Genomic DNA, 26,638 nt, shown 5'->3' on the forward strand with positions numbered 1-26,638 from the left:
AAACCAGAACGTTTTTGTTTGTTTTTAGCTCCTGAGAAAGAGGCAGTGCAGATGAAACCAGCTATGACGGAGGATTCGGTGAGAAAGATAAAGGTACCACTTTCAGGGCATGTCTGGAGGCTTGGAAACAACTGCTGCAGTCCCCTGTTGCTCCACACAAGGAAAACCTACATAGACACAAATGGCTGCCCGACCGCAAGAGCCTGAGTCAGGGCAGAAAAAAGACTGAATTCTTTTTGGGGTGCTTTACCCTAAATGTCTCAATAACTTTCAAGGTATGAAATGACAAACTCGCTGCTCACCCCCTTCCATTCTCAAAAAAAAAAAAAAAAAAGAAAAAAGAAAAAGAAAATAGGGCAGCCCTGGTGGCCCAGCGGTTTAGCACCGCCTGCAGCCCAGGGTGTGATCCTGGAGACCCTGGATCGAGTCCCGCGTCAGGCTCCCTGCATGGAGTCTGCTTCTCCCTCTGCCTGGGTCTCTGCCTCTCTCTATCTCTCTGTGTCTCTATGAATAAATAAATAAAATCCTAAAAATAAAAATAATAATAATAATCATGCCATTCTTCAAGGACCGGCAGGGCCTCCTCTCCCCTCTCCCCACCCACAGGCACACGGTCCACACACACCTGAGGCCTGAACCTGCTCCGGCCAAGAGGCAACAGACCCCGCTCATCTGATGCAATGGCCTCTACTTTCAGAAGCTGGGGTGCCTGGAAAGCAAAGGTCATAAAAAGAAAACAAAAAAAGAGAGAGAGGGGAGGAGAGGACAGTATGGGAAGGGGGGCAGGTCTGAGGTCATCCCAGGCCCAGCCTTGGGGTCTTCCATCCGAACGCTAGTAGAGAAGAAACAGAAGCTGTAGGTAGAAGATGAAGGAGCTCCCCCTACAAGGGTCTCTGTGAGCAGAGACGCTTTGGTGACAGGCTTTGGTGACAGGGAATGATGCAGAGGAGAGAGGCTCCAGCCTGTCTGCACACAGCACAGCTCCCGCCCTGAGGGCATGGCTGGGGCGAAGGGAGCCAGCGCCAAGGGGGGGGGGGGGCTGCTGGAGGGGGTGACAGATGGTTCGTGACTGCGCGTAGGACCCCTCCCTAAGCCCAAGCTCTCAGCTGAGGGGTAGGGGTCGGGAGAAACTACTGGGTGGTGGTTGATATGAACTGTCCTGCTCCCACAGGCTGGCGGGGCCCAGGGAGACTCAGGTTACGCACGATTCATTGTCTCCTTACTCCGATCATTATTTGAAAAATAAACTGCTTCCGTGCTTTTGCAGACCGCAGGAACTCGGCGACCTACAGCTCAAACCAAGCACGTCCAGGATTTAAGTTGACATACATAGGTGTCTCCTCTTTGTCTGAAGTATTTTTTTAAAAGGTTTTATTTATTTATTCATGAGAGACACACACAGAGAGAGAGAGAGAGGCAGCGGGAGAAGCAGGCCCCATGCAGGGAGCCCGTGGGACTCGATCCCGAGACCCCAGGATCACACATCAGGCTGAAGGCGGCGCTAAACCGCTGAGCCACCTACGCTGCCCTGTTTGAAGTATTTTTTAAAATGGAACACTGGATCAAACCTAATAAAGCTATTTATCAAATACCACCAGTGAGCAGCTTGAAATCAGACTAGAATAAAGAGTTAGAGGGAATCTGCCACTTTGCCAACACATGTTTTCAGGAGAAACTAAGTATTTTCTTCTGAGTAACAAATAAACAGAGTTTCCCTATAGGTTAAAGGAGAGGTTCTATCAAATTGAAAACGGGGAGTCGGTTCAGACAGATAATCTCCCCCGACCCCCGCCACCTTATATTCACAGCAGTACTTCCAGTGTGCCTCGGTAAAGAAGGATTATCCCAGAGGGAAGCGGGAGAAAACCATGCATTGACCTTCTGTCTTCCCAACATTTACAGGGAAAGATTAGGAACAGAATGAACGTCAGAAGCTGCCCTAATGTCAAATATCAAAATGAAGTGGCTGTCGATTGCAGAAAAATCACTCAGGAATTTAGTAGAGGTGTTTGTCATCAAACCATCTATTAGTTTATACTACACTTACTCTGTTTGAGGGTTTTATTTAAATTCGGGAAGCAGTAAAAACAATCAGAAACAAATCAATGTCTACTTTTAGAGATCCAGATTACTCAAAGCCATCCTACGATACAGCAGGAAACAATGATATTGTGCACTGTCCTCCCTTCTGCCATTACCTCCCCAACCAACCCTCAGTAGCCCTGGGCCTACTGTCTATTTTCCTGGATGTCACTCATCGAAGTAAATCATCATCGCTTCTGAAATTGTTCAATGACAGGTAATCAATAGGGAAGCACACATATTGCCTACTGCTACGCTGACAGGCAACACAAGGGAAACAAAGCAGTGAGGTAAGTACAATGAAGTAAGAGAGGTACTTTTAGGAGATGGTGAGAACCTCAGTAATGCACCAACAGGCAAAATTCTACAGAGCAACATCAATAAATTTCAAAAGATTGTTTTTCAAAGATATTCTGACCATATTTCTCCTATTCATCTTAACCTAGGCTGGCTTGCCTTTTGGTTTTTCTTTTTTTCTTTCTTTTTTTTTTCTTTTTTCCTTTTGCACACTCCTCCAGACTCCTAACTCCCATAAAGGTGGAAATGTTCCTGAAGTAGATGCGTAGCTTCTCTTGGAGCAAAACATCCTCTATCTGAACACAACATGCAATGCAATTCAAAAATCTGACAATGGACCAGGACTTCTAAGGGAAAAAAAAAATGCCCTAACCACAATATTCAGAAATGGCACTCAAGGTATAAAGCAATTTAAATTTTGCTTCAAGAAGCTTGTGTGGTGCAGTCAGCTAAGCATCCGACTCTTGATTTCAGCTCAGGTCATGATCTCATGGTTGTGAGAGGGAACCCCGCGTCAGACTCAGCAGGCGGCACAAAGTCTGCTTGAGATTCTCTCTCCTTCTGCCCCTCCCCCCCACAAAAAATAAAATAAATCTTAAAAAAAAAAAACCAAACTTTTGCCTAAACTGGCAAGTGCCAAAAACATGGGGTGATCTGTTACTTTCCCACTTCTCGGCATCTCCTGCCTGCCTTTGGCCAGTCGTACCTCACATCCGTGGAGGCAGAGAGGCTCTCCTTGGCTTTCACCCACTAAAACAGCCTCTCTTTTTGGGTTCCTTATTTCAACTTACATTTCCTGATATTCTGTTAACTGAAAGAAACATTATCAGTTACAAATGGTTTATCACTTTGAAATATCAATATTTAAGAGTATTTGGATTGCAACAAAAATTGACATACACTGATGATTTATCACCTAACAAATAACTTCATTAAACGGACTCACAGAATCTTGACTGCTCTGCTGCCTCTAGAGCTACAGGTTTATCATGCACATTCGAACCACCACGGTGGCAACAACAGAAAGGATAGATCACAAGCCTGGTTTTTTTACGTCCCTTCAGATAAAGTTTAAATGACTAGAAGAACAAGGATTTTTCACTGTCCTTGCTTGTGTACAGATTCTAAATCAGGAAAGACAATGTTTTCATTAGTTTAAAATGTATTTTCCAGGAAATTCTCTTCCCTTAAATTTGTATAGTACTAAAAAAAAAAAAATTTGTATAGTACTTTACAGTGTTTAAAACATTTTCCACAGATAACCACCACAACTGATTCTCCCAAACACCTTATTATGAGACAGAAACTCGAAAACCACAATAGGTCAAGCTGAGCCAGCAGTTCACTCTTGCTCCAATGGGATATGCTACACTTTATCATATTAACCGCCATCGTCATTGCCTTGTCATATTTTTAATCTCTTTATCTCTTTTTGCTGCAAATTTAGTAACTTCTTCAATCTATCTCCTAGTTCATTAATTCTCTTTTAATCTATGTCTTACATGCTATTTACCCAAACCGTTCATTCTTCATTGAAATAGTTTTTACTTCTAAGAGCTCTGGTCAGTTCTTTAAATCTGCCTGTCATTTTTCTATGATTATTAAAATACCATTTCTTTAGCAGAAAGTAACAAGTGTTGGCAAAGATATGGAGAAACTGGAGCCCTTGTGCCCTACTGTGGGCACATAAAATGGTGCATCTATCATGGAAAACAGAAAACATGTAAAATAGACTCACCATATGATTTAGCAATCCCACTTCTGGGTAAATCACCCAAAAGAACTGAAAGTGGGGTGATGAAGACAGGTATCTATACTCTTATGTTTACAGCAGCTACGAAGCAGAAGCAACCCAAAAGATCCATTGACAGATAAATGGACAAACAAAACGTGGTGTAGGGATGCCTGGGTTGCTCAGCAGTTGAGTGTGTCTGCCTACAGCTCAGGGCATGATCCTGGGTCCGAGGATCAAGTCCCACATCAGGTTCCCTGCGAGGAGCCTGCTTTTCCCTCTGCCTGTGTCTCTGCCTCTGTGTATCTCGAATGAAAGAAAAGAAAGAAAAGAAAGAAAGAAAAATGAAATCTTAAAAAAAAAAGTGTGTAAACAATGGAAGTGATTCAGCCTTAAAAAGCAAGTAAATTGGGCAGCCCAGGTGGCTCAGCGATTTAGCACCACCTTCGGCCAGGGGCATGATCCTGGAGACCCCGGATCTAGTCCCACGTCGGCCTCCCTGCATGGGGCCTGTGTCTCTGCCTCTCTCTCTGTCTCTCGTGAATAAATAAATAAAATCTTTAAAAAAAAAAAAAAAAAAAAGAACAAGTAAATTCTGGGCAGCCCCAGTGGCTTAGTGGTTTAGCGCCGCCTTCAGCCCAGGGGCATGATCCTGGAGACCCGGCTCAAGTCCCACGTCAGGCTTCCGGCATGGAGCCTGCTTCTCCCTCTTCCTGTGTGTCTGCCTCTCTGTCTCTCTCTGTTTCTAATAAATAAATAAAATCTTAAAAAAAAAAAAAGCAAGCAAATTCTGATACAGGCAACAATGTGAAGATGCTACGCTAAGATAAATCATTCAGACACAAACAGGGTCTGACCCCACTTAAATGAGGTACCTAGAGTAGTGAAAGGTGTAGAGACAGAAAGCAGAAGAGTGGCTTCCAGGGGCCGGAGGAGGGAGAAGCCATGGTGAGTGAGTGGGTGCTGGGTACAGGGTGCTCGTGTCCCGGCAGCACCCTGGGATGGTGCACTGGCTGCACCACAGTGTGAATGTATTTAATACTACTGGACTATACGGTTACGATGCTGAATTTTATGTTACGTGCATGTTCAACAATTAAAAATCATTTAAAATGTGAGGGGGAGAAGACTCTGCACTTCAGAAGAGAGAGACCAGGAAGCAGAGGCTTCCTGCAAGTCCGCCTCATACCTGACTTCCATGTACGTACGTCCCCTCCCTTGCTCCTCTCCTGGACTCCCCCAGGCAGTGAGGTGGAATTAGAAATAAAGTATTAAATAAGGGGCCACCAGCATCACGAGAGCATCACCATCATCCTCACCAAAGGCACAAGGAAGACACTCGGGCTGAGAGAGCCTACGAGCAGGTGGTTACGTGGGATGGGGCTTCCGTGACCCTACACAGAAGCTGTGATGTGATTACGTACCCTTCGGGCGCCCTGCCAGGAGATGACTAGTCCCTAATCACCCTGGCAATGAGTAGCCCCGACTCAGACACAGAAATGTCTCAACCACGAGTGGACGTCTTCCCCTTCACGTGGGCCACGCCTGGGCCTCAAAAGAAGCTAGCACGCTTCTGCGGACGGCTTTGAGCTGAATGAGCGCCGCTCTAGGAGCAGACGAAAGGTGATGAGTGTTCGCTCCCCGCGTGAAGGGCACCAGCTGCCAGCTGCAGGCCTACATCGGGCGTGGTGCTCAGAGGGGCGCAGCCCTGCACCCCCCAAGCAGGGCCAGGCTTCTGGTTCGCTGGAAAAGACAGCGGCACCAAAGCAGCGGTGTTTAAGAATTTAACGTTTAAATATAATCAGGTTTTACCCTTGTTGGAGGCAAAGTCTGGTTTTGGCAATAAAAAAGGCTTTATCAAGTCTCCATGACGGATGATGTTCAGGCCTCCCTAAAGCATCTGTCACGTCAGCGGAGACTTGACAGGACACTAGAGCAATCCTTTGACAATGGGATGTTCCACCTAAAATGTTCTGGCCAGACTACCAAGGCCATCTCTTCATGACTAGATTAGTCCTTTGCCTGAAGATCAGTTACTGATGACCTAACGTGAACCCTTGGAGAGTCCAAAACCTCTTCTTAAACTAAGATAATTAACAGGTGACGCCCTCCCATACAACGGTAACTCCCCAAGGCCTCCGCCACGATGCCACCACTACCACCACCACCTTTCCCAGCCCGGCTTTTTTTTAGTCACTCCATTCGCAGGGTGCCCTCTCTGTACTGTACCCTTCCTTAAGCCAGTCACTCTCAAAATTAGCCAGGCATCAGAGTCCCCTGGAGAGCTCGGCAAAACACAGCTCGCTGGGCACCTCCCACCCCCAGAGTCAGAGTCGCCACATCGGGGAGGAGACCAAGAGAGCGCGTTTCTAACATGTCCCTGGATGAGGTCGGTGCCCCTGCTCCCACCCTCGCTTCGCCACCCCCCTACTTTTCCACAGCTACCATGCTGGAAATGCTGTCATTCACTTGGAATGCCACCTCCTCAGTAATTCTACTCACATCGTATCAAAACCCCAGTGGTGACCAGTCCAAGGCTCTTCCCCTTCCCCCGGTCCTTGGCTTCTCTGCCCTTATTCCCAAGGAGAGGTCAAAGGATAAGTCAGAGCAAAGGAAGGAGTGGAGGGGAGTATGTGCCAGGCAACCCGGATTGGCTTTTCCTCTTTGCTTCCACACCACCAGAAGGGAATGTAGGAGCACAAGCCCTAGCCAACCCTCCCTCTCTTCCTTTACAAAAGCAGATGCTTCCCTGGGGGATCCCAGAAGAAGAGGCAGAGCTGGACCCGGGCAAGATTCAGTGTTCCTGAGCCCCCTGCCAAATGGCCAAATTACTGTCATCCTAACAGTGGTCCACTTTGATTCCTGACACCTGTCTTCAAACACCAGCCACTTGCCGAAACCTTTCTCCCCCGTGCTTCTGAAAGTCCTACCTTTTCTACCTTGTTTGTAAGTCCTTCTCAATCTGTCTACCCTGTGCCCTACTCTCTTCGGAATTGTACCCAGGAAGTACTCATTAAATATTTACTGAGTTTAATTGAAACATACTTGGAGGTCAGCGAGTGCACGCCGTAGGTGTACCATTAGGAAAGCAAGAGTCATAGGAGTTCTGTATCAATAGCATTTCGTATTTGGGAAAGTTGTTTCCAATACCACATGCCCCTAAAAATGTACATCAGGAGAAGGACATTCCGCCACAGACCAGAGGAGCTTTCAGAATCTGTAAATTTCCAAACAACCTATTATTTCCAGGAGCATATTTATAGTTCAATGTATTTAGCCCCCTAAAAAATAGTGAAACTAAAGTCAACCTTGGGAAATAATACAGAAATTGGACTGATATTGTTGATAATTTTTTTCCTTAGAAGCATGGCCCCTAAGTTCATATTACCCAAAGAGAAATAGAATAGCAATAGTATAGATTGAGTTTTCCTTTAAAGAGAACAAAAGATGGCAACTTACCTTAGAACTAGTTGTAACATCACATCTTCACAATGTAAACCAATGAGAGTTCTAAATAATGCCAGGGACACCACACAGAGCTGGGAAGCAATAAACACACATTCTATTTCAGATATTGGAAGGATAGCTCTACTCCCCACAGATGGAAAATAAATCAGAATTACAAAATAAAATGGCCTCTTTTTTTAGCAGCTTTGATAAAAACATGCTGCTGCCAGAGAGAATGTGTATTAAGGTTTTTAGTTCTCCTACAGGATTTGATTGAAAGCCTATGCCTAGAATTATGCCATTACGCAGAATTACCCTCCTACAAAACGCCTATGCTCTTATTTCCAACTTTTAAAGATCCACATAAACGTGCCCCTAGAACTCTCCAATACACACACACACACACACACACACACACACACACACACACACGATCTGCTTGGCACTTATTTTCCCAAGTTATTTTCAAACATGACACAAGACAGGGCTAACAGTAAATCACATATACCCTGGCCAGCCCCCCTCTAGCGCCCTTAGCCCCATGCTGCAGCTCCTTTTGGTTTGTCTCTTGGCTTTGGGGCAAACATTTTCCTTGGTTCCATTTCCAGGAGAGCTGAGGATGTGACAATATACTTTTCTAAAAAGTTCAATCAAAAACAAGAATTCTGGGCAGCCTGGTGGCTCAGTAGTTTATTGCTGCCTTCAGTACAGGGTGTGATCCTGGAGACCTGGGATCGAGTCCCACGTCGGGCTCCCTGCACGGAGCCTGCTTCTCCCTCTGCCTGTGTCTCTGCCTCTGTGTGTGTGTATCTCATGAATAAATAAAATCTTAAAAAAAAAAAAGAATTCTTTCAATATCTAATATCCAAAAAGGAAAGATAAACAGCCAAACAGGCAAGATAACCCAAGGTGTATTATAAGACCAGTGTGCCCTTTGGGGAATAAGCTTTAATCATTCCATCAGACCACTTAAGTATTTTTTTGCACCAGTGAAGAAGTGCTAGTCTGTCTTCTAGGCAGGATGGACTTAAAACCTGTTCAATGGAATTCAGAATGGTGTCATAATAATAATAGCTACAAGAAAAAGGGCGGGGGGATAGAAAAAAGAATATTCATCATTTATTCCCAAAACAAACTCTCCTGAAATTTGTTCTGAGTTATAAAGTCCCTTCCTCTGGAGCTCTCCTTACCCGAAATGGGGTGTTGATTCGACTCGTGAGAGTATCTAGGATGTGGACATTCTCGTGCTGATGCAAGAGGATAAAACGGAGGAAGATCTCAAGTAGCGCTGGCTCGGAGATACTACGCAGAAAAAGGTCCAGATACGCAGTTGTGGTCATAACCTCCTCCACAGTCACCTGGGACCAACGACAGAGTGAGAACAGGTGAGCATCCTTTCGATGCTGTGATACATGCTTCCCCAAAGGCCCCTGGCCTCACCACAGTGACCCCATCAAGGCAAGGACATGCCAACCACAAGAACACGCTTCAGAGCTTCATCTGAAGCCTATAACCTATTCACATTCCACAATACCTCATGCTGCTTCCGCCCTTTAATTCAGTAAGGGAAAAGCAAAGACATAAAAAAAAGCAATTCAAGTGTTCTGACAACTCTAATCATCAAATGCAGTTCAAATACCATAAAGATTTTAGTGTGTAACCACAAAGGGAAAAAAGAGATAATGGAAAGTATCTACATGGTCGGTAAAGGATTAATTAGAAAGCCCAGTATAACTGTTTCATTATTAGTCATCCAATAAATATTTATTGGACCCGCTGTGTACAAGAAGCTAGAAACATGAGAACATATTTTCTGTCCAGGAAGATGGGTTTATATATATAGTCAAATAAGCAAAATAATAACATCATAAGTGGCAAATAAAGAAGTACAAAGTACTGCAGATGTTTAGATATATTTCTGGAAAGTTGCAAGTCAAATTTTTATAACTGAATAATATAAAGTGATATTTATAAAGTGCTATAAGAGTTTACCACTTATAAAGTAACTGACTTTTCTTTTAATAATACAAATTAAATTAGTATCGTCTACGTGATGTGATTCTTCTATGCAGGGGAATGTGCATAGTCTTTCAGGAAAGAGAAAACTCTCAAGAGTCAAGTTCTTCAAAGTGCCAAGTATTTGGTACTTAAAGCATTCAAATTTTAAACATTTTGATAAAGAATATTTTGAGAACTCGTATACACCTGTCTTCCTAAAAGCAAACTATAACACCTCTTGATGAACGGGGATCATCAATTTCCCTACTGTCTGTAGAGTAGAAATACCCAAACTGAGATGTATGAAAATCACTAGGGAAACAGTTCCATATCTCAGATTCCAACTCTATCCCCTAGAAATCTTGGAAATCTCCCCTGCCATGAGTGTAATGTACTTGATGCTAAATGAAACAGATGGCGATGTTTTTTGAGGGATGACATCTTCTCTTTCCCAGTTTTTCACTTCCTTCTTCCCTCCTTCCAAAGCGTTAGCTGTCACTTTATCACACTGTTACTGGTCATTCCTTTTATATTATACTCCTCTCCTCCTCGTTATTGTCTGCCTTTCTGAACAAATCAGTTCAGAAATTCTGAGCTCCCGATCTGCTGTGTCAGTATAGATAGGCCCCATGTGGGTACATCTGTATATAAAGGCTTAAATTATATTTATAAACTTTCTTCGTTCCTAGGTATGTTCCAGGTAGAGGGAGGAGCCCAGGTGAGTAAGACCTGACCAAATCAGTTTTGTCTATTTCTTTATTCTAAGCAGGGCAGGCCTATCCAGTACATGTGAATGGACCCTCTCAGGATCTGTTGACAACTCGCTGAGTGGCCTGAGCATGGCACGCATCGGAGTACAAGCATCCTCCCCCTCCTGCTTAGCACCCACACTGCGCGCCCTCAAAGCATTCGACACACACTGTGGCATCCGACCGACTTTAAAAGGCTCTCTGTGGCCCAAATATCACAAAGGAAAGAGGTAAGCCTCAACCACTTGGTAATATATTTCCCAAAGAAGAGTGCCCCTCACAGGCTGCCCCTGCTCCTACCCTTGTGTTTCCTGCTCTTCTCCAGACCCACGTTCGTGGCACTCTTAAGGCCGTCCTGGGACACACGCTATGGCTTTTTTATTACTCTGGTGCAATGCGCAGAGTTTGGCACACAGGAGGTACTGAATGTAACGTTTCCTGAATAAATGACAGCCCCCAAGGTCCCAGTGATTTACATTTGCCAGAGTTGAGCTTAATCTTTAATTCTTCTCTCTTCTCTGGCCCTCTGTTCTGAGGGCCCCAGAGACGGGGACATTTTTTATAAAAACCTATAAAATAACCGATGTCACCAACTACAGCCTAAGGGGGAAATGATTCACAACACCACCAAACACACAAGCTCCATTAGCTCACACCTGTTCCGCCACCGCAACCTCAAGGTCCTTTAGCAAAAGAAACTTAATCCAAAATCATGGGTGCAAAGTCTAATTCCCTAACAATCTTGATCGCTAGAAAAAAGGAGCACTAGTCATTTCAAAGGGGCCATGCATGCATGGAGTCTCTGCAATACTGCATTTTCAACCTTATTTACTGAGCACTGCTGAGCTGACATGTCCTGCAGAATTCCAGGAGCTGCCTTTGCACCAACAATGCACCATCAGCTTTTCCCCCCTTAAGTTACACATGACCTTAATAAGCTCAAAAGCACAGCCATAAACCCTTAAGAATAGAAATCTCAGTCTTTGGGGGCGGACATGAAAGCAGGGCATTAAGCATCTATTGTTTACTACTCTTAGGCTGCATAAATGAAAGATTTTATTATTATTATTATTATTATTAGCAATCAAAGCCTGTCATTTATAAGCTAAGAGGATTTAAGAAAATACTTGGAGGGGCAGCATTTACATAACGTGGTATGAATACCCAAAACCCAATTCTATTAAGCATCGAGTTGCAACCTCTTTATAAATTAAGGTCACACTCACCTCAAGCTAAGATCCAAGGCAAGATCTGGTTCCCTTCCCTTTCTGCCTCTTCCCTCCTCCATATTCAAAGAGCCCTCAGCAGACTTTTATCCCAGAAAATCTTTTCCTGCCCCATTATCTTATTTTTCAGAATCTTCCTCTAATCCCCCAAATAGACAACCTCCTTAACGAGGATGAGACCAGAGCCTAAATGTGATCACTTGAAAGCTAACGCTGAACCACCAGGGGAAAGCAGTTCTGCCACGTGGAATGCAAAACTGAAGCTGCCACTCATGCCCCAAAAAGGAAGGCTTAGTCAAACAAGACAGTAGCATCCTCTTCCTGGTCGGCTACGAAGGCAATCAGTCGTGGATGTACGTAAGACCTTCTGCCTTCCAGATGACTGTCGCTGTCCATTTCTCTAGTTCTGTAAGGAACTGCAGGTAGCTACCAATTTAGGAAGAAATACCAGAGGAACCCTGGGTGGCGCAGCGGTTTAGTGCCTGCCTTTGGCCCAGGGTGCAATCCTGGAGACCCGGGATCGAATCCCATGTCGGGCTCCTGGTGCATGGAGCCTGCTACTCCCTCTGCCTATGTCTCTGCCTCTCTCTCTCTCTCTCTCTCTCTCTGTGACTATCATAAATAAATAAAAAATTCTTTAAAAAAAGGAAGAAATACCAATAGAAGTAGTAAATGAGGTTCTACTTTACTACCATATAACACACAAGAAAAATTGAAGGATACTAAAGCCTAGGAATGTGAATTTTCACTAAAAGCAGACCACAATGACAGCAATAACCCAAGGAAAACCCTTTTCCACAAGCAAATAATTATCCTTGACAAGATAAACACAACCAGAATCCAAACGATGTATGAGCTGAGACATCCCGTGTCTGTGTGTGTGATTTTTCAGCCCCCATTCTAGAAGGAACCGGAGCCCTGACTTGGGGACTTAATTTTACCTTTATCAAGACCAGTTTAGTCGATCCTTTGAAATCAAGCCCTTTTTTCACCCACCTCCTCCACCCTCCACCAGCCCTCACCTGGGTCCCCCTCCGTGCCGAGTGCTTGTGTTTTCAGACTAGAGTCTGACGCCAAAAGGTGGACAGTGAAACCAATTTACTGGTTCGCTTGTGGTTTAGACCAGGGTCAAACAGATGATATCAGGGCACACAGCATGTAGTAGGTACTGTTTTGTAAAACTTGTGTGTGCCTGTTTGTTTTTTTTTTTCAAACTATATGTAATGAGATACATTACATAGGCATGTGCCTTGTTATCTAGTCAGCAAAAAATACATATGCACACGCTCAAATGCATAAGGTAAATTTCTGGCCATGTCTTACAGTCAGAACATCTGGAGAGCACTACGGTACACTGCAATAACCAGACAAACTCACAAACCTTTCGGCCATCCTCTCATACCCCCTAGTTCCAGTCACTGGTCCTGCACTCCAGGCTACAGCCCAGCGTGCTCCGGGTCTGCAAGATGTGCATATATAGGTGAGATCAATTCTCTGAATGGGACAGCAGCTGAATTTATGGTCAATCTCCTTTCTATCTTAGCTTAAGAGCTCCAGCCAGGTATTTTTTATTAAATCTCAAACTTCTCAGAAATAGACAAAATAGAGTTTGTTTTCCTTTAAAGGGGGGGGGGGATCAGCAGGAAAGGAGGAATTGATGCCATGTGTCACATTCTGCTGCTGTAATTCAAAACTCTCTCAAAAATGAAGGCCACAACCAAGTCCAGTCATCATGCCCACAATCGAGGCAGCACATTAACTTAATGCGTAGCGTAGGAGTGAAATTGAGCATATAGACATTCTGACCTTTCTGTAATCAGCTCTAGTTGGGCGATTCCATTTGCATCTAAATTAGCACCAGAGTCCTCCCTGTAATGGCAGGTTTATGTGTGTGTCCTGAAAAACAAATTTCCCACCTGCTAATTGTTTTTTTGTGATCCAGTCACATTGGAACAAACAGATGGGTCCTACCTTCTGTCGCTTGGGCAGGTGGCAGGCAGTGGGGTCAGGTGACTGTTGCATTCTCTCCAAGTCAGAAGCCACCTTTCCTTGGTGTTTCCTTCCACATACTAGAGAAAACTAGCTAAGCAGGGTCGGGTCTCCCCAGGTCACCTATGAGCCCTCAGACCCAGCGGCCCTAAGTGGAGGCTGAGGAAACAGACCCGGGCCAAACCCCTCCCAGTGAGAACAGCAGGAAGGAAAGGAACACTGAGGCCGGGTCCTCTGGGACAGGCATGAAGGAGCCTCCACAGGGAACACAGGCTAAGGCCCTGCCTGCTGCTGCCACACAAGCTAGTGGCCGGGCAGGAGGCAGGTCCACCCAAGGGCAGCCAGGGGCAGCAGCCGGGGCGGGGGGGCGGGGGAGGGTGCTCCCCAGCCATCTTCCTCCCTCCCAGGACACAGAGTGCAAAGAACATTCAAGTACGGAAGGGGAGACAGACAGCCTGCTTCTCAGTGAGCAGTCCCACTGCTTCAGCCAAAAATTCAGGACAGAAGACATTTGGTGATTCCAAGTCTATAAAGAGTCTGCAGTTGAGAAGTTAGGCTCCCTCCCTCCTGGTCCCTCATGCCTCCCTTCTGCTCCTCCACCCCTAAGCCACACCTGTCACTGACTCTGCCAGAGGCAGGCCAGGGACGTCAGTGGAGGTGACATCCAAAGTCAGAAGTTTGGCTACGTTTTCCTAAAATACCTAAAGAAGGAAGAAATTAAAATGCTGGCTATGAGGACATCAGCAACACACCTTAAGGAAAAATGTTAAAAATAAAACCAGTGTCTCCCCTTTACTCTTTTTTTGGTGTATCTATAAATACAGTAAATATAATAATCAAATCAAATATTAATTCATTCATTAGATATAATACACTTCCTCTTGCCTATCATAATCATAAACCTCTCCAAGGGCAGTCAGCAAATTATTTCTAAAGCCTCCTTCCTGTGCTGTGTGTGCATAATCTGTATCCTACTACTACATTATAACCTACCATAAACCTAAGACCATTGTAACTTACTTATAACTTATCAGCTACAATTAACTTACTGTAGCCTACCACTACCATTATGACTGTAATTCAGCCTATGATCCATTACATTTGAACTTCTTCCGATAGATTTTAGTTACCGAAATACTCCAAATAGCACGTAAAGGTATTTTGACTATTTCAGAGTTTGGTTTTGAAGTCAGAATTAGCAGAAAAACTCTGGGATGTTTCAGCTCAGAAGCAAACATCTGAAGGGTATCCCCAAGATCGCTCGATCCTTCCCTTGGCTCTTCACTGGTTGCTTCAGAAAGATTCTTCATGGTTGCAATATGGAATTTTGCATGAACACATCATCGTCATCGCCGGTCAGTCTCCGAGCACCCACTGTGTAATGTATTCTCAGCCTCTTGCTTCAGCACTGGGAGTCCACACAACCTCATGAGGACTAACTGTGCCCAAGCAAAATGACACCTCCTGAAGGAAAGGAGGACCCTGCGGTCCTCTAGGCAGTCACCAGAAGGCTGGAGAAGCAGGCTCAGAGAAGAAGGGGCTCGGCCACTGGGCAGCCAAAACACAGAGAACCCCTTTCCCCTCTTCTGAACTCGGGCAGGGAGGACACTGCCTCCTTTGGCAGCACAGCTCAGCTCCTACCGACCAGAAAGCATTCCTCACTGTAAAGGAAGATTCCACCCCCTGTCATTTAAGCACCTGTGCTCAGGTTAAGAGGGGGCCTGGGGGCAGGAGTGATAAGAAAAAGCTCTCTCTCCAAACTCAGCTGTCCTTCCTGTTCGGGGATCCTTGTTTTAAACCCCTGCCTTCCTTCTCTTCCAGGCTAAGTCCATTTCCTTTCTCGGTTTTCTTGATACACTCTCCCATCCTTTAGGATTGCACACTTACTGCAGAAACGACCGTGTCTGACCTACAAGGTGAATTCTCAAAGCACCTGGTACACCGGCAGGGACTCGGAGGGTAATCAATAAATGTGTCGAGATGGAAATCAGCAGCCTTGGTACTAATAAAAGCACACGGTTTTTATAGCCCACGTTGGGGATGCCTTCATTAGCCAGGTGGTTCAGATTAATTTGACAATGCACGAAAAGAAGAGGATATTTTCCTTTTATAGCAAATAACATTTCATTGAAACTACAGAGCCCAACTCATGCCATGCTCTTGAATTACAGCAACCTCAAAAAGTGATCCATTGGGGAAAAAAGAAATGCTTCCTCGGTTTTCCCCCTAATTTCTCTCCCTGATTAATCAGACAGTACTACTGAATTCTAATGAGACTGACTTTAAAACCCAACAGCAGAGCGGGAATAGTTTGGGCCAGAGTCTCAACCAGCAGCTTCTTTAGAATGAAGTATTTGAGAACAATTATGAGAAGGCCGGCCGCCTCCCTCCTCATTCAATCTGCCTGCTGGGTTAAAGGTATTATTTGGACCAGAGTGTTATACATGGGCCAATTTCCCTAGACACCAAATACTTTTAACAAAGGCAAGCCCTGATGACAAAAGACAGATTTCACTCCTGGCTCATTTGCCATGAGATGGAAAGTCTTCGACACTATGGAAGATTGAGAAAACACACAGGCATCTGCCCAAATGAATTCAATAATTCTAGTCTTTCTGGTCCTTCTTCTCTGTTATCCCTGCTCATCACCTGGCACTGGATAATCACAGGGTGAGGCACACAGGGGCACACCCGTCAGAGCGATTCTGGCTCTACCTCACCTGAAACGCGAGTCACACATAAGAAAGGGGTGGTGGGGGAGAGCAGGAAAATGTTAGCGTGAGGCCAAAGGAAAGTAGGCCAAGAAGGTAAAACAAGCAGACTGTAAACTTCCTTTCTGTTTTCCTTACTTCTTGGTTTTCTTATGAGAACTTGAAACACTTGCAGGGCATTTGTTGCTGATAAATGTTTAATGTTCTCCTAGGATGATGCAGAGAAAGAACACAAGATTCACACCAATCTACAGACCAGACCCTCCTTCCCCCTCCCCACAACTGTTTCCAAGACAAATACCTCCTGGCTGCCTTAGATAAGGAGGGGCTTTGCACAAGCTACTTTCTGTGGTTCTCTGCATTGTTGTCAGGAGGGTGGGACCCTTCCTATCTTTCCATAATTCTGATGCTTAAGAACAGAATCCTCCAGTATAGCATTATCTCCCTTGTGCGCTTGTTGAAATTCAAAAGGAAGAAAGAAAGAAATCTGATTTCCCATTTCAAATCAAAAGTGAACGCAAGCTTCATTTGTAACTCTAACTCTCCTCTCCTACAGTGGCAGAGAAGTGACATGGACCACAGAGAGCCTCCATGGAGAGGAGGAGGCCTTACAGGATCTTCCCCTGCCTCACACCCTAAAATCTCACTCTGTGCGCACCCGCGTGCATGCTAAGACAACAAATGCGGTTTAGTATCCTAACTTCTGGCTCCTCCCAACTCCATCTCTCCGATCCTGCGCACCACCCCCCGTGCCCCCCCCATCCCCAGCAGGGCACATTCAATGACAGGTGAAGCCCTACAACTGCCCAGCCTGTGCTTTTTCTGCAGAATAATAACAAAGTTCTAGCTCAGCGTCCACAGAAACTGAATTTTGTTAACACATAAGAAACTGTGAGGTTTGTGGCAGACACTTCTAATTGTCCCCCGCCCCCAATATTCAATCTCCCTTTCTTCTTCCTTAGGAAGCAACTTTAAATCCATAGCTGAAAAACTCTAGTTCCCTCCTTCCTTTGCATCTGGGTCTGGCTGTGCCTGTCTTGGCCAGCCAGTAAGGTGTGAACAGAACTGGTGTATGGAATAAAAAAGGGATTATTAAAGGGAGTTTTCTGTTATCTACAGCTAAACCTTATGCAAACTGATACAGTGTTTTCTCTGAAAATAAGATGAGTTGCTTTGTAAGTAAATTGCTACAGCGACCTCCTGCCAGCATTTAGAAAGGCACCTCGCATATACTGGGTGTTCAAAATATATTTGTTGAGTGAATGAATTAATAATGAATGTTTTATACCAAAAGGAAACCATCTAACACTTGCAGCCCATAAGACTAAATTCAGTGTCGAGACCAATCTCCTAGCCCATAATCCTCCCAAGCGTGAGAACAGCATTTTTCAAAATTTTCTTAACCAGGACCTATCATCATAAGAACAGTATTTTACAATAACATATAGTATTTACCATTACTAAGTACAATGCACTCTGATATTTTCTATTTTATTGTCTTTTAAGTGCTAATTGCAATGAACCAAACCAAATTTGTGGCTCATTACTATGACAAGACTCAGTGTTTGAAAACTCTTTAAAATATACATACATATATATATACACACACATACACTTATCTGTTCATTTTTCTGTTAATAAATGAGCCAACACTAAAGTTTGATTTTTTCATGAAAAAAATCTAAAATATTAAAAATTTCATAGAAAGAAACAGTAGTAGAAAAAAAACAAAACCTTGTGCTTATTTTGTTTGACATTTTTTTTACAACTGTTAAATACTATTGCTGATGTCTTGGGGTCTCTACGACATAAAGCAAATATTGAATCTGTACTGGGAAAATCTACCTAGGACCCAGCAGGTATTGAGAGCTGGCTAGTTGACCTGTCCTCCTCCTATACGCACTCCTGCTTTCCATTTTGCGTTGGCAAATGGTAGTGTCCTCTCTCAGCACCCACCAGGCCTGTCCTTTCTCCAAACTTTCTAGTCTGGGTGGTTAAGTGTTTGTGTTGGCTGTTCTTTCTCTTAGCTAATAAGGGAATCAAAAATGCACTTCCTTTCTAAGCTGAAATTCTCAAAGTCTACAGATAATAATTTAAGGAAGCAAAAGGCAGCATGGGGAAGTAGAAAATGGACCGCAATGGGAATGTAAAACACTTGCATTTTAATCCTTGGAATCTGGTGACCTTGGGCAAGCCAAGCAATCTTTCCGCACCTCAACTGCTCTAGCTATAAAGCAAGCACAGTACCCTTGACCTGCAATGTAATCCAGCATAGCAAGTTTGCAGGTGTCGGTGAAGGAGGCCAATGAGGAGATGTGGTGAAAGCCTCTGGGAAAAGTGCCTTCCTCCACAGATTTTAGTGAGCACATAAGGTGAGGCTCTACAAGATAATAGAAAAGCACTTTGGAACACTTAGAGGACTCCCTAATGTAAATACAAAGCCACCACATAAGCCTTCTGTGGATAATCTAATGTTAAGGCACTGAAAAAAAATCACCTATTTCAAATCCTCTCTTCCCTTTGCAAATATTAAGCTCACAGTCTCTGAATATTTCTTTTCACATCATGAGAGTTAGTGTGCTCAGCTGTGAAATGATGGCATTGAACCAGATGATCTAGCCTCTCAGTTCCAAAACCCTGAGATTCCTGGATTTCATGTCAGGGTCATGAGACAAGACCTAACTTCTGGCCTGTGCCTTGGTATTTCTACCTCCTGGCATAACTGATGCAAAACCTCCTCGAATGCGGCAACAAGGGGGCGAGGCATGTGCTTTTGAGACATTTATTCAACCAACTTGCATATCCACTGGGTGCTCTTCGTATGTGCAGGAAACTAGCAGCTGAGGGTGCACAGCAGCAGCACAGGCCGCGTCCTGTCCCCGCGGCACAGCCAGCAGTTGGCTGGTGAAACGCACCTGGTGAGCCCGGGGGCTGCACGCGGGAGCGCAGAGACGCGGGAAGTCGCCGTGTGCCCGGGGCAGGGCTTCCGCCCGACGCGGGCCAGGGCTGGGACTTAACGGGCGAACGCATTCTGCACAGACACGCAGGAAGTAGAAAGAATAATCCAGCAGGAACTCGGTAATAAGAGCAGAGGACAACGAAGGCATCGCTCTGACCTCGGGCCTGCACTTAAGCATCCCAGGGGACGGCAGGTTCACAGGCGGGAGGGGGACAGATCACGACGGGTTTTCAGATACCAGGGAGGTTAGTCTGGATTATCTTCTACAGGTAACAGGCTCCCATTATGGGCTCTTCAACGTGGCAAGGACACCTAAGCCACCTGTTTTTGTGACGTGAATTACTACTTCCAAATCTCTAGAATTTAGAAAGGTTGAATTTCTGCAAACCTGATAGAGAAAGCTGGTCCGAATGTTTCACCCCACGCACAGGGTCACCCAGCAGAGTACCCTGGCCTCTCTGCCTCCCTCACCACCATCTCCCCCAGGACAGGAGGAGTCACTGGTCACTCTGATGAGGCTCGTCCCTTCCTCTCTTTCCTTCTGGGAGCCAGACTGCCAGCAGGAAGCACGCATTCCTCTCTGCTCCTCCCGCCCCAGGTTCCACGGTGTGTCCTGCAAGTCCGCCCAATCCCGGGGGTTGATATTAGGAAATCTTTTTTTTTTTTTTTTTAAGATTTATTTGTTTTACAGAGTAAGCATGATCAGGAGACACAGAGGGAAGAGAAGAGAGAAGAGACCCCCAAGTGGGCTCGATGCCCAGAGCAGAGCTGGAGGCAGAGCTCAAACTCAAGACCCTGGGACTCTGACTTGAGCCGAAACCAAGAGTCGGCCACTTAAGGGGCTGTGCCACCCAGGTGCCATGACCTAGCGCAAACTCACCCACAGGTATAAACCCCATGTTCCAGCATCGCTTTTATGGACAATCAAGGCCCTATTCTCATCTTCTGTTTCCCTCACTCGTAGTTCTTAACTTGTCAGAACTCAGAGGGGAAGGAAAGCCCTTTACACCTCAGTGAGACCAAACGGACTTTTCTGAAACTGCATGACATCAGCTATGCAGTCAGGTCCACTAATTCGTGTAAATGCTTTAGACTCCAGGGCCAGTGCTTCAGTGAAAAGGCGCTGCACCTCCAGGCACTGCCAACCTATGGCAAATGGCTCAGGCGGCACCACAACAAAGTTATAGCAATACACAGGCAGTCCTAACAGGGAGCAGAAATTCAAAAGAAAAAAATTTTTTTAATATATTTTATTGATTTCTTCATGAGAGACACAGAGAGAGAGAGGCAGAGACACAGGCAGGGGGAGAAGCAGGCTCCCTGCAGGGAGCCCCATGCGGGACTCGATCCTGCTCCCGGGATCACACCCTGACCCGAAGTCAGACACTCAACCGCTGAGCCACCCAGGCATCCCCAGCATCTCCTCTTCTCGGCTTCCCAACGGCCCAGCCCTCTCTGTACAGTCGAAGCCCACAAAGCCCCAGGGCAGCAGGTGTGACTGACACTCAAGTAATCCCCATAAACACATCCCCCCCTTCTTCCCTCCTGACCCCCCTTCCACACTGTTTAAAGATCTATATTCTATCCTCTCGGAGGTAAACAAGCAAGCTAGACACAAGATGAATGATCAGTGAAATTAACTCTTCTAGGGAGCAACTACATTTTAAGAGATTAGTATGTGATGAGACTAAATTATCATATGTTGATTAGGTGAGGATGAAAATTCTGAGTACACCTTTCCCAGGGGGGCCTCTGTCAACACCCCCTTACTGTCCCACTCTCAGCCCACTAGAAGGACAACTGGACACACAGGCCATGAGCTTCTTATATCTCAGGTGCCATTTCCAAAGGAGGAAAAAAATGGTTTATTTTTATAATTATCATTCACCATGACTATTATTAATAGTATTTCCAGAAATAGCTACCATTTGCAGAGTCCCAGCCCTGTGTCATGCACAACGGTGCTTCTTATATGTCACTGCAGTTCATTCAATTTGGCCTTGTAAAGTATGTGTTAGGGTCCTCATTTCAAAGAAAAGTGAGGCCTATAAACTTGCCCCAAAAGTACACAGTAGGTGGCAGAGACCGGATTCACCAGAGATCAGGTCTGCCTCATAACAAATTTCATATTCTTTGTACTATCTTGAGGAGAATTTGAGATAAGAATTCTAACAATTCCTTGGCATTCTTGTCCTCTGCCCTCTGAAAACTGAGCAAAAATACTTTGAAATTGAATAGTTGTGTCAACTACATGGGCTGATTAAGGTCAAAGACACTATCTCCCATTACAAGAGTTGAGTCATGGCATTTTGGAGGATTTATACTCTTCCCTGCCTTTTTACCACTCCATCCCTCCTCCAACTAATTCAGTTACATTTCTCAGAAACCAGCTGCTCCCAGTAACAGGTCGGGACTCCACTCTAGAAAGCAGCATCTCCAAAAAACTCACTGAGCATCTTACTCCTGAGAACCACCAAAAGGGCTAAAATTGATCACTGAGCCAGCAGGAGGGGGGAAAAATGCTCTTAAGAGGAAAAAAAAAAAAGGATGTAATGTGAAACACCAATTTTCCTGCTATCACTGGACACCTGCCAACAACACAGAATCAACGCCTAAGACGAGGTCAATTATAATACTACATTAAGCTGCCACTCACAAAAGCATTACCCTCTGGCCCTCACCGCTCCTCGCTATCCCAGAAAGTACCATTCCTCAGACCTCGGTCAGACACCAAAGCTGACTCCAACAGCAACAACCAGGGATGGAGAAATGGAATCTTTTAGATGTAGTGATGACCTCATTACAATCCCAATGCAGGACAACTTCTGGTCCCAAAGAGAACAATGGTTTTCAGATACAGATCTCCAATGTTCAACTTGACTTGGAATCCAATGATTCAAACACATTTTCAAGGACATCATACAGCAGTGGTCCTCCACCCTGAATCTATGTGAGAATCATCACCTGGGGAGCTTTTAAGAAAAACCCAAGTTCACCCTTCATCTGGGTCTAAATAAATCAGAATCTCCAGAGGTGGGACCAGGCCTCCCTTGTTGATTCTGATGTGCATCAGGGTGAGGACCACTGTCCCAAGGATGCCTTATACTACGTTGGTGCTAAGATGCCATTTAAGACATTTCAGCTGATGGAGTAACAAAAGTAAAATCAAAACAAAACAAAAACAAATAAAAACAGCAACAAAAACCACCAGGTTTTTGCTGAGCAGTACTCTGTAAATATAAGGATAACAATCGCATTCTTTCCTAAGCAAACTCAGGCCCAGGAGGTAAGTGAGCATTTCAGATCACAGGGCAAGTCAGCAGTGAGACCCTCACCCTGTGCCACCCACGCAGTCACCAAATTATCCTGTTTGGTGGATGCTGTCTTCTGCCACTGGCCACATGAAGTAAGTACTGTGCAAAGCTTGAGAAAAGATTTAAAACTTCTTAGAGGAAACAAAGGAGTAATTTGGAAGCTTCCAAAAACTTCCATTATCCAACTGGATAGAATATTGTACCTTACTAAATTCGTTAACTGTCCAAATGAGTACTAGAGAATTTCCCAAGAATAAAAGCAGGATTTAACTAATTCCCAACTATTATGGGAAGACCCATTCTAGAAGAGTTAATGTTTTGAATTAATAAGGAGAAGAATCCAAGCACCAGTTGGAAAAAAAAAAAAAAACAGCTGATAAAATGCCCACTTCCTTACCCTCCCTCCACCATTAAAAAAAGGAAGCAGCAGCATGGTCAATAGCATGGCCTACTTTTAGCACTGTGAGGTACACAGCGATCCTAACATCATTCTGGGCTGCTAACCTCACTCATGATATGAACAAAGGGCTCCATGTGAGAGTCTGCAGATTAGCTAAAAATATTGTTCCTCTCTTCCTCTTAAAGTAGGGCCACCAAAAAATTAAACCCGAGAGCCTCTTCTTAGATCCACTAGATGGTGCAAGCTCTCCTTTTAGAGCAGACTTACCGGGAGGAGAAACTCAAGCAGGACATCAAAAATGAACATGGGTGTCCCCAAGCAGCCCCTGATTACATAGGAGCCTTGAGAAAAAGGGGATTTGCTCTCAAAGAAAATCTATCTTGCAATTAACAAAAACATACGGAGAATTTTTTCTACATTCTGAACTGGGAGCTCAGGAGTTAATTTACGCCAAGGAAGGAATCATGGAACTAAGATTTACTTCCAAGGGGGATAATGGGAAGAGATGATGATACTGAAGTCTCTAGACCTGCAGTTCTGGGTTTGGTCCAAGCTCGGCCAGGAATCAGCTGTGTCAGCCTGAGCAAGTCACTTAACCTCTCTGGTCTTCCATGTCTTTATCTGAAAAATGAGGAGTTGGGACTAGACAATCTCTGGAATTATATCTCGTACTAAATTCTATGAGTGTACGTAACATACTATGTTCCTATCTCCAATACAATCTCTCCACTTAGATTTGGGAAGAACTTCACACACAAAGAATATGCTTCATGAAATCCATCCAGTCTGTGAAATTTGTTTCAACTGAGGTGTTCTTATTAATTCGTTTACTGACAGATATTTTTAGAACGCCTACTGGGTGCCAAGCACTGGGCTGACATCTGCGCCAGGGAATAAGGACATGGAACAAAGGAGCTCTTCACCTTTGCCCCACATAGACCTCCTCTATAAAATTGAAATCTAACACATTTCAAAGCCATAAACTTCATAAATTCTGACAGAGAGAACGCTATCTTCAATGAAAAAAACGAGACAGCTAAATCTACTAGTTCTATTAAAGCAGGTATCATAAATGTAAATTTCACACGTGCTTACCTGGAGAGTTGAATGTCTTGATAAATAACCATGAAAATGATATATTGCCAATTATTTTTAACCTGATAGATATCTCCTAGGCAACTCAAGCAAAAAACAATAAAGAAAATTTCTCCCATTTTGGACAATATCATTTCTAGTTGTGGAGAGTACATTTTAAATATGAACCTGAGAGCCATCACTGATTCTTGAGTAATATTTTTTTATTCATTTTCCTTCTGCTTCTTTCTAGAAAATTCCATATCTTCCTTTATATTGTTCCAGCAATATCTGTCTCAAATCTGGTCATTTCCATCATGGACTTCCACAACAAAGAAGAGAGATCTCACGTTCAGCAAAAGCCACATTTAGCCAACTCTGAACACCCTCTCCCTCAAGCACCTCACTCTTTTTCCACTCCATGCCACCCTAGAGCGTCAGCTGTCAGCCAAACAACAATTCATCAACCTGATGAGACCCCCAACAAATCCTGCTACTTAATCTTTCCTTACCTGTCTCCTCCCTCTTCCTTCCTCACATTCGCTCCACACACATATCACTACCTAGTCACCGTATCTATGTTCACACATTCACTTACTCAAAAAAACAGCAAAATACCTGTACGGACAAGGCAGTGTGCTAGATACGCTGCTGTAATATTCATATAATAAATGGACATATAAATAAATACATATAGTCTCTACTCTCGTGAAGTTTGTCACCTGGGAAGAAAGGTAAGACACAGTAAACCCATAATGATCACACAAGGTAACCTTTAAGTGCCACATGAGTGATACCAGCAAGATTCCAAAGATGTGAAGAGTGATCGCCTAGGCCTGGCTTGATCAGGAAGGCTTTTGGAAGGAGGCGGCATGTGGTCGGGACATTGGAGGATGAGAAAAATCTAGATAAGTACAGGTGGAAGAGAAAGGCATCTCAAGCAGAGGAAAGGCATAAGCACAGGCAATAACTGGAAATCCAGTTCATACTCGATGTACAGGACATGGTCCAAGACGGGTAGAGTCATCAGTCTATGGAGAGGGAGACGAGAGGAAGTTCAGGGTTAGCCTGGGAAAAGATTCAAATAGCTGGGCTCTATGAAGTCTAGCCTCGGAGTAATTTTTCCTAGTACTTTGATGCCTATGGCTCTCTACCTATTCCCTCCTGGAAATATGCCACATTTTATAATTTACAAATTAATGAAAGATCTACCTGGTGATCTAAAACTGTGATTCTCCAAAAAGTGAATAAGAACTAAAAAAGTAATAACAACTAACACATACAAAGCACTAACTCTGTGCCAGGCAACACTGTAAAATATCAACTCATTTAATCCCCACAGGTCCTGTCAGATAAGCTCTATTAAGTCATCCCCATTTTACAAAGGAGGAAACCAGCTCAGGGAAGTCAAAAGTGCTGTCCAAGGGCACAGAGCTAGCAGGTGGTGGAGCTGGGTTATCTACCCTGGCAGCCTAACTTTAGAGCTCACAGAGTATTAAATCCTTCGCAAAGAACTTTTTCACTGGATATCACTATCTCTAGGTTTATGTTAATGAATAAATGTGCCTTCCTCTTTGCTCTCTATTTTAAGTCTGTTTACCCTGGCCAGTGTTTTTGTTTTTTGTTTTGTTTTGGTATGCATCAGACACAGAATTATAAAAACACGTACATATGCCCCCAAGACACCATGAGGATGGCTTTGGGCCATGGGATCCATGGCCAGTTCACTAGTAGCTCTGTGAATATGCAAAACAAGAAGAAAGATTTGGGTTTCTATCCACCTAACAGTATGCCTTAGTCTCAGCTTACCATGTGACCTACCTGGAGCCTCCACATCTACAAAATATTCAAAGATACAGTGGTTCCACAGGCTGGAAACCTAGCACTAGACCTTAGATATTAATTATAAGATTTTCTTCTGAAAAAAAAGAAAAGCAAATGTTCCAATAGCTTCTATTATAGTCTATTTCTACATTCTCAGAGGCTTTCCACAATAAATACTAGACATTTCATTATGTTCCACAGTTGTTCCACAAGGGAGATCTCTGGGATAAACAATCTACTCTCGTAGGCTTTTCTATATATGGATGAAGGGAAAAGTATATTTGTATACGGATCTAAACGCCTGTGCGCATCATCTTTCCACTTAATAACCTGGAATACGGGAAGTGAAAAAAAGTAATAATGGTTACAGTGAAATGAAGAAAATCTGCCAACCCCCTCTCAACTGTGTAACCTGTAGTTACAAGGAGTACTCACTTCCCCTTTCTGCCCACAGCCCCAAGGTGTCTGGGGGGACCCAGTCGGCAGTACAACGATGACACTTTACAATATACTCTGATAATACATGACACCAGTGTGTGGCCAGTTTTCCTACTGCCAGGCTGACATTTCCACTGTGAAGGAGTTTTTGTGGTACTGACATCACTGTACACATATCTTCATAGTATTACCCTGGAGAGCAGAGTTGATTTCACAGTATAAGTTACAGCACTTATCCAGCATCCTGAACTATGGGAGGGACTTCTCACAAACACTAGACACACACCAGGGAGCAGAAAAGCATCCTTAGAACCAAAACATAAGAACTCAACAACATCCTTTCCTCCAACTCACCTTTAAATGCTACTACTATTAAGTTTGTAAATGATGCAAGTATT

At 44.2% G+C, this 26,638-nt stretch overlaps 1 protein-coding gene across 4 annotated transcripts in view; it reads right to left on the bottom strand.

Annotated features, from left to right (window-relative positions):
• Positions 1-26,638, bottom strand: part of FHIP1A (FHF complex subunit HOOK interacting protein 1A) — a 235,332-nt gene that overhangs the window by 25,924 nt on the left and 182,770 nt on the right. For all 4 annotated transcript variants that reach the window (XM_055336258.1, XM_055336256.1, XM_055336257.1 and 1 more), the window contains 2 exons: positions 8,749-8,916; positions 7,571-7,650 (listed from right to left, as the gene is read on the bottom strand). In XM_055336258.1, the coding sequence (XP_055192233.1) occupies positions 7,571-7,650; positions 8,749-8,916 (248 nt within the window). The remainder of the gene's footprint in view (positions 1-7,570; positions 7,651-8,748; positions 8,917-26,638) is intronic.

This window comes from Nyctereutes procyonoides, unplaced genomic scaffold, assembly GCF_905146905.1.
Source record: "Nyctereutes procyonoides isolate TBG_1078 unplaced genomic scaffold, NYPRO_anot_genome, whole genome shotgun sequence".
Classification (NCBI taxonomy): domain Eukaryota; kingdom Metazoa; phylum Chordata; class Mammalia; order Carnivora; family Canidae; genus Nyctereutes; species Nyctereutes procyonoides.